General features: G+C 39.5%; 1 protein-coding gene across 2 annotated transcripts; it reads left to right on the forward strand.

Moving 5' to 3' along the window:
- Nucleotides 1-3,554: 3,554 nt before the first annotated feature.
- pofut3 (protein O-fucosyltransferase 3) lies at nt 3,555-7,662 on the forward strand. Of its 2 annotated transcripts, none has more exons than XM_030769814.1 (4): nt 3,555-3,647; nt 4,602-4,878; nt 6,424-7,259; nt 7,438-7,662. In XM_030769814.1, exons 1-4 carry the CDS (start codon nt 3,567-3,569, stop codon nt 7,660-7,662), a joined length of 1,419 nt encoding a protein of 472 aa, XP_030625674.1. In that variant the 5' UTR covers nt 3,555-3,566. The 2 variants fall into 2 exon arrangements, with proteins under 2 accessions (XP_030625674.1, XP_030625673.1); XM_030769813.1 differs by having other exon boundaries at nt 3,567-3,650; nt 4,614-4,878.
- The last annotated feature ends 988 nt before the right edge of the window (nt 7,663-8,650 follow it).

An 8,650-nucleotide genomic window follows, 5' to 3' on the forward strand; every position in this document is an offset into this window, starting at 1 on the left:
GTTATGCAACTGTCCTTTACTTGGGGTCAAAGGTACAGGGTGACCAGATGCAAACAGACCAAATGGGGGACAAGTAGTAAGTTTGTGTGGGACAATGTGGGACATGTTACTAATGCTGAGAGATGATGTAAAACTTAGATATAATGTCAGTCTAACTGAATAAGAAACACCTGTGTACACTTGTATTGATAGACATCCAACATGCACTGGCCATTACAAGCCCATCAAAGGCAACTGTACTTAAGCAAAGCAGCAGGCATCATACAGCTCAAGTCTTTCAAGTTAAATCCCTGACCAAATCCAACTATAAGAATAAATAAGCCTCAAAATAAAATATTACATAAAATAAAACAATTTCAATGTAAATCTTTATATCAAGCCAAAATCTCTATTGGATGAGTAGCATGGTCAGAAGGGATAAAAGAACTTTTTCCTTTCTTTTGACCATGATGTCGGCTGACAGCGTTTACCTTCATACCTGTAAGGTTTACTAAGTTTGGTTTTTGTGACGCAGCAAAGAAATTCGTCGGCCCCACAGCTGCACAGTTTGATTGACGGCCGCCACAGGCTCAATGCTCTCCTCTCAGCCATTTGGTGAAAGCAAGGCTTTTATTAAAAAAAAACTCGGCTATGTTGCATTTTTACTGCTTTTGACATAGCGCTATTAAATAGATTAGAAACTATGCCGCAACGGCATAAGCGGCTCATGTGCGGGCGGGTAAAATAATGGATCCATATATTTTTTTTATTTCTGACAGTTAAAAACCAAACGACCAGCGAAAATGCGGGGCATTGTCTCAGTATGAGGGATGCGGGACAAAGGATACAGGAGGGTTTGTTTTTTTTTAAGTTTACAGGGCATAGGAGTTTTTGTTGCTGTTCCTCGCTTTGTTTGGAATGTTTCTCCTCGGTACGAGGACATGCCCCGTTTTCAAACCACCCACTCAGAATCTAAGGTTGAGTCCTGTCCAATCAGTTTTCATGGCGTAGAGTGACAGTAACCAATAGCATTGTATGCAACTGCAGCGCGAAATTTGCTTTGGGGAAGGGGTTACCTGTAGTAAGGTAAGGAGAGGCGAGTCACTGAAGGATTACAGAAGTTGTACTCCGTATTCTGTCGATAGTGTGCATTTTGAAGATGGCTTGCAAAAGAACACTTGAGTTTTCGAACGGACAGCGGAGAGGAGAGGCTACTCGTGCGCCGGGAATATCCAATTTTTCCAACGCCGAATCTGAACGAAAACAAACAACTGGTGTCCCCGTTAAATGCATTTTAAGATGTCTGAACAGCAGTAAACGTTAATGGAGAATGTTATTCGGCGGTTGGACAGAATGGAGTCCCATCAAAGAGGCGCAAGAGGAGTCTGCCCAAAAAAAGAAGACGAGCGGGGAATAACTCTGTCTCGGTAAGTTTATTTCTGTAGCCTTCTGGCTTTCGTCTGACTGCCGCGCATTCTGAAACATTCACATTTCTTTATCTGCTTTATCCCTTAATGTGGTTGAATTTAACTCTTGTATTAATTTTGCTTCTACAGGAAGCTGTGCGGAGAATGCATAATGCTGAAAACAACACGCACAGACATGATCCACGGACAAGGTAAGACAACGTGTTTTGTTGGTAGACTATATTGTCGCGATTGTTTCATAGCAGTGCCTGGAATTCTAAACAAACTTGTAATCAATCTTCCTTTCTTCTCCACTTTTCTTTCTCTATTGCATCCTGCAAGACCTATTGAGTCTATTTGAAAGAGTTACAGGATGACCCAAGGAGGGAATATAGAGAACAAAGAGGGGGGCAGGATCGCCACTCGAACGAGGCAAAGGAGGAGAAGAGTAAGTCAAAACACCGTTTCCCCAGTAGTTCTTAGACTTTTTCTCCATTTGCTGTTTTCAGCGATCTAATTTCTGTTTTCATTGTGTTTTGCAGCAGCACAAGGCCAGAGCTAGTGTTCTTTAAACGGAGGAAGATGTTGTCATATGGAGGACCACATCAGTAGATATAATTTCTGACGAGGACGCCATCTTGCATGGAAGGTCAGCGTGGGTCCTCCCGCCTAGTACAAAGTTGTGAGGTGATACAGAATAGACTGGACAAAGACCAAAAATATGTTGTGAATCACCATGCATCAGCTGGTGTGGATAGATTCACAATGGAGACCACGGAAGCTGGGTTGTTCTTGGGAATGCTCAACATTTAGTTTCATTTATGCTCCCAAAAAGCATTTGTATTATATACTATGATATTACAGTATATTCTGTTCTAATGTATTCTATTCTGTTATATGTTGTGTGTGTGTGTGTGTGTGTGTATATGTATGTATGTATGTATATATATATATATATATATATATATATATATATATATGATTGTCAATTTATATGCCTTATAATCTATATTATACTGTATTTTCTTTATTTATAATAAAATTTGTGTAATTCATTTTTGTTTGCCAGATCTATACAATCTACCTATGAACATAAAACAACACCACCACCAATAATAATAATAATATTAATAATAATATTCATAATATAAACCATATGAATTCATGTCTGGGGACCCACAATGGACCAATGGGGAAGGGTTTTAGAGGAGGGGCAAGACATTGCTCCACCAATCCAAAGAAAGACTTTTGACCAATTGCAGGATACCTGGTGGCCCAAGGTGTGAAGTGCAAATGTTCCCTTGCAAGCACCCCCAAGGGATTATTCACCATGGCAACTAAGGGCTCTAGGCAGACCCCCAAACACGGTACATATTCAGGAGTATTCCGTGCCGCGTAACAGAGCTGCAAACTGCCGGATACAGCTGATTATCTGTGGAATATCCGGGAATATACAGGAGTATTCCAGGCCGAATACACCTCTTTTCACGCAGTGTTAATAAATAACTTACAGACGAAATTAAAATGTTTGAGAATCTGTAATTACAGCGCATGTAACACATCTCTTTCTCATCTCTCATATCTCTCTGAAGACCAGACTCCTTAAAAGCTATGACAAGCCCTGAAGCACCACAGTGTCGCCGTTACAGATGCATTGTCCATTCTCGGTATGTTCATCAGCATCATTTTACCGCACCAAAAAGCAAACCAACTTAGCCAATCAACTGCTGGTAATGGGTTGATTGACAGAGATATCGAGCAATAACAGTGTAAATAGAGTATGACGTGACATAGGGCCACATTAAAAATCTTCTTTTTTTGACTCCTTGAGACCTCAACAACCCTGATTGTAGTGCAAATGGATAGACTCTTAGCGATGAAATTTTGCGGACACTTCGCATTAAGTCAATATATCATTCGGTGTATTCCGTGAGCAGCGGCGCGAGACTGTGTCAATTGTGTTGAACCTATTCTGCTATCATTGTTGGACCAGAAAGATGGCGTATGGAACGTCAAAACAAATTGATAATGCACGCCGGTTAAAAAGAAACGTATAATAATACAAGTAATGTATCATGCATAGACGAGTAATTATACGAATACAGAGACGAAGAGACTGCCACGGATGCACGTGAACAAATCCAAAACACGATTTTTGAAATCTTACGCTACCTTCTTAAAATGGCGAGAATTTCTGCGAAGAAACTTTTTATTTTCTGTGTTTGCATTTCGGCGTTTATTTTTCTCATTATTACGTTTCAGGTAGCCTTCTTTGCTACGCCTGTTGATGATAGAACTAACATTACCAATAGTATTGTTAATTCGTTATCCCATGTATCTTTCTAAAAAGTTTTTTAGACTCTCTCGACTACGCCTTGGACATACTTTTAGAGGGCACTTCTTTTTAACGATGCATGTCTGTTCCAGTTGTCCTAGGAATTATCAATTAATAATCAGTTTTGGCCAGTTAACAAAGTAAAAATTGCTCTCATGTCAGCGAGGGAAATGCAATGTATAAAGCACAATGCAGTGGTTTCAGTGCTTTGCTTAGTGTGGTGTTTCTAATTTTCTCTTGTTTGCAGGCACCCAGTTGTGCATATTGTTTTAATCTTCCTTTATCTTCCTTCGCCTCCTGGATTATACTAACTTTGGGATGAAACCTTTATCTTTCATCGTCCTTGGTATTTCCTTATCTTTCCCTTAAATAGTTAAATTCAATTACAGTGTCTTTCCCCCCCCTCTGCTTTTCCTTTCCCGACTATTAACGTGAAAATGACTGGCATCCAGAATGTCATGCAGTTCCTATGTTCATTATTAACCATTAAAATAACCATTTGTACTTTGCTAGAAAGAGCCTTATATGTATACCATTTTGTGAATAGCATCATTTTATTCTTGATATCTCATCCATCACTCTTTGAAATGAAATAATATATGCATTCTGTGTACTCTGCCACACCCAAGAACGTGCATCAACCGAATCTATACATGGTGAATGTTCAGTGCTAATGCTGCATGTGCCTGCATCTCACAAAACCAAGCTTTTTCTTGCAAAAGTATAAGACTGACTCACATCATACAAAGACATGGTTCTGTAAATTTTGATATAGCAAAACCATGTGGGTTAAAAAAGAAAAATTGTGTATGCTTTCCTTCTTTGTGTAGTCACTAAAGTCATATGTCAGCTCATATTCTGAGCCCTTGTCCTGTGTGTAGGTTGTGGAAGAGCTGGGCCAGGTTGAACGGACAGTGCACCGACTCCCCCTGAAGGAGAGAGAAGAGTTAACACAAATACAGGTATTCGAAGACATTAACCTTCCCTTAAAGGAGAAGATACCTGGTGGTGTAGGGGACCAGTACCCTTTGATTGTGTGGTGGTCACCAATAACAGGTGAATCAGGAAGACTTGGAGAATGTGGAAATAACAGATGCTTCTTCACTATCAACAAGTCGTACTATTCTCATCCTTCTGCTCAGGCCTTCCTGTTTTATGGTGAGTAACATTTTTAAATCAGACGAAAAGCAGCCAATCATATTTTTTCGTGGCCAACTGTATTGTAATCAGTGAATAATTGTGAATAGACATCATCTGAGGCAGTGAAACTATCACATGCTTAAAAATAGCATCTGACCATCGTAGTATGTAAGGCTTGTCAAATATAGTATTTGATACATTTTTTGTTATGCAAGCATGAGACCCTCTGAATGTGACATGAATGTTTCTCCCCAGCCTTAACCATTGTTACTTAACACATCAGATAAACCACTGAAAATACAAACAAATGAATATATGGGTTTTTGTTGTTGTTGTTGTTTTTTATAATCGCCATACTCTTGGATCCCTCTCTTCACATTATGCTGATTGTCTCCATGGCGTTCTCTGGACACATTTGTTTATTTTTTTCTTAGCCCCCAGAGGGAACACTATTCCGGTATTCACTGACCATGCATTCAAAGAGACTGTCTTGAACAATGCACTGGAATTTATGATTTAACAAGTTATGTGATGTTTTGTTTTATGGACTGACTCTAAATCAACTGAGTAAAGACACTGTCAGAGAGACTGTGTCTGGCCCTCCAGCCATTCAGAGCTTCCAAGTTTTATCAAGGCTCCTCTAAATTAATATTGTCCCATTTGAGAAATGATGGGAGAGCAGATGATCACTAAAATTTATTAATCTATTATGCTGTGCTTCTGGTCATTACCTGGCCAGTTTCAGACCACATATAAATTTATTCTGATAAAAAATTTTTTTTTATCTTTTCACACAGTACTGTGACCTGTGTAAAACTGTGATCACAACAGCAATGAGTGAAGGATTTGGGTTTTAAAGGAAAAACAGAAGTACACATTAGTACAAATCTTTGAAGTTGAATAAAATACTTTAAAATAATACCTACTTTTAGCAATCACAGATAACATTCCTGTCAGACAAAAACTTTAGTGAAGATTTACCTCCTAAGCCCCCAACCTTCCTTGTTAAAAGTTCATGAAATTTTGAGAATATTATATATCGTTTTAATGGTCAGACCGCAAGGGGAGTTCATCCACTGTGGCAGTGGTAAAAGGATCTGTCACATCACGGTGAATACTGATAGCAAAGCCAGGAACATGCTGTTGCTCACTATTATTGCTCTTTTGTCCCTGTTTCATAAAAGAGAGGTTACAACGTTACAGAATGACTCAGAGGAGCTTCCAGATGAGACAAAGAAATGTGTTTGAGATTTACAGGCCCATTGCCACTGAAGACAGTTCCATTAAATTTAGATGTGACAGCTAATTCGCCTATTGTGTGTGTGTGTGTGTGTATGTGTGTGTACTGGTCTTGGTGTTATTAACCAAAGTCATGATCTTAGATCCTTCATTATGGCATACCTATCTCAGCAACTTTTGTTATGGTCATTACAATGCTTATAATGTGCTAGTTTTGTAAGTTAGCACTGCAGTTTCATCTAACCCTGCTGAAAGCAAGAAACATTGTGAAATTGAGTCGCAACATGTAACTGGTTTTATTCAAACCCTCTGCCTTCCAATCAGGTACAGATTTCAGCATTGAGAATCTCCCTTTGCCCAGGAAGAGGCACCATGAATGGGCTCTGTTCCATGAGGAGTCACCCAAGAACAACTATAAGCTTTTTCATGAACCAGTCATCACTCTTTTCAACCATACTGCCACATTCAGCAGGAACTCCCACCTGCCTCTCACCACTCAGTACCTCGAGAGTCTGCACATCCTTACCACACACACATACCTGCTCCCCCTTGCCCAAAAGAATGTGCTTAGGCAAACCCTAGCTCCCATAGTGTATGTCCAGTCAGACTGTGACCCACCCTCTGACAGGGATGTCTATGTACAAGAACTGATGAGGTATGTCCAAGTAGACTCATATGGTCAGTGTCTACACAATAAGGACCTTCCCTCTCATTTAAGGGACTCCACAAGCATGGAGGAACAGGATTTCTACCACCTCCTAGCCCAGTATAAGTTCATCCTAGCTTTTGAGAATGCTATTTGTGATGATTACATCACAGAGAAGCTGTGGAGGCCTCTCAAACTGGGCGTGGTTCCTGTATACTACGGGGCTCCCAATGTGCATTTATGGCTCCCAAGCAACAGGAGTGTAATTGTGGTTGACCCAAATGAAAAACCAGAGAATCTGGCTCAGTATTTAAAGAGACTGGACAAAAACGACTGGGAGTATTTAACGTACCTGGAATGGAAGCACAAGCGCGAAATCCCTAACCAGAGACTTATTGCAGCCCTGCAGGAACGTCAGTGGGGGGTCCAGGATATTACCCAGGATAATTTCATTGACGTTTTTGAGTGTATGGTATGCAACAGGATCTGGGAGAACAAGAACAGGAAAAAACAGGTACTTTTTCCTGTTTGCTATTCATTTATGGATTTATGATTCTTTCTTCATCTGGTTCACGTGGGTTCAATCCTGGACCTTTCATGTTGAAATCAAGTCAGTTTTTAACTTTATCGCATATTTCCGTCTTTCCATAGGTTATAGAACTAATCAGTGCCCTCTGTCTTTTCCTGTTAAGGGCTTACCCACTAAAATCTGGCAAGCTGACGTGAACCATCTCAGATGTCCTGCTCCGAGAATGTTTGACTTTGCTGCTGGCCAACTGAGTAGAACTTCTCTGAGGGGGATCTGGAGGCCTAGTTTTGAGCAGTCTAGAAGAGAGGCCCGAGCTCTGAGACTGCTTATACAGAGGAACAGAAACTTCACAGTGAATGAATACTGGAAGGAGGTATTCCGTGACTAGGAAGCATCTGTCTTTCTACTCCAAGAGCCCCTCCGTGGAATTAGGCACGAATTGCTCGTAAGATAGATCTTTGGAATGTTTTTTTGGACTTTTGAATATGTTGACAATTGAGGGAGCTATTCAGCACAAGATGATTTACACTCAAGGGCTAATTGCAGTTGTATCAAGTAGAATGAATCATATCATTTTTCAGAGATTAATCAAAATGCAGTGCAACCTGAATTGTACAAGGAATAAATATGTAAATATGTTTTTTTTAAAGGACATGAAAGGGTCATACTGAAGACTAACCCTCCGCACTGTTTGTCCATTTTGGACCATGTTTGTCATGCACAAGTTTTTCTCTTTCTTTATTAAAGAGAGATTGTCTGATCCATCTTGTCTGAGACTTTGTGACTGCACCATTTACAATTTCAGTCTTCATTTTCATGTCTAATTACATTTACAGAAGTTGTTTCTATCATGTCTTAATTTCTTGTATGTGGCACTTTTTAGCAAGTCTGGTTTTGAATGAAAATAGGATGCAGTGATATTTCAGCATTTGCTTTTGTTTAGTCCTGTAGTATTGAGTATTTTATACTATTTACAAACATCACAGAATGTGTTGTTAAGAATCAAATTTTTTTTTTTTATAATCGGAAATCGGCCCTTTTTCTCTTACTGAAGTCCCTTGTGTTTCTGTTACACTCGAAGGTCAAGAGGCATTAACCACTTTCCTTTAAATAGTCTCATAATTAAAATTATTAGTGCTTTAAAAAATGAATTAAATTATTTCTCAAGAAACAAAAGGAGCTCGTAAATCTGTATTGACGTAAGAGTACTCAGTGCTGATGTGTCTCATTATCTCCACTAGAGGGAGGTATTGCACTTTAGCGAGATCCTCATCTCAGACAGCTATGTTCTGGTTTAAAAAAAAAAAAAGCATAACTTTTTAGCTCATACATTTTGGTCACACTTGTCCGTAGTGATAATGCATGTACGTTTTGTG

The sequence above is a fragment of the Chanos chanos genome, chromosome 3 (genome assembly GCF_902362185.1).
Source record: "Chanos chanos chromosome 3, fChaCha1.1, whole genome shotgun sequence".
Taxonomy (NCBI): domain Eukaryota; kingdom Metazoa; phylum Chordata; class Actinopteri; order Gonorynchiformes; family Chanidae; genus Chanos; species Chanos chanos.

What these genes read in the sequence shown, in the direction of transcription:
- pofut3 (XM_030769814.1), top strand. Translation starts at nt 3,567, where the DNA reads ATGGCGAGAATTTCTGCGAAGAAACTTTTTATTTTCTGTGTTTGCATT. An exon ending in TTCTCATTATTACGTTTCAG is followed by an intron (nt 3,648 to 4,601) that starts GTAGCCTTCTTT and finishes TCCTGTGTGTAG; the next exon opens with GTTGTGGAAGAGCTGGGCCA. An exon ending in ACAAGAACAGGAAAAAACAG is followed by an intron (nt 7,260 to 7,437) that starts GTACTTTTTCCT and finishes TTTCCTGTTAAG; the next exon opens with GGCTTACCCACTAAAATCTG.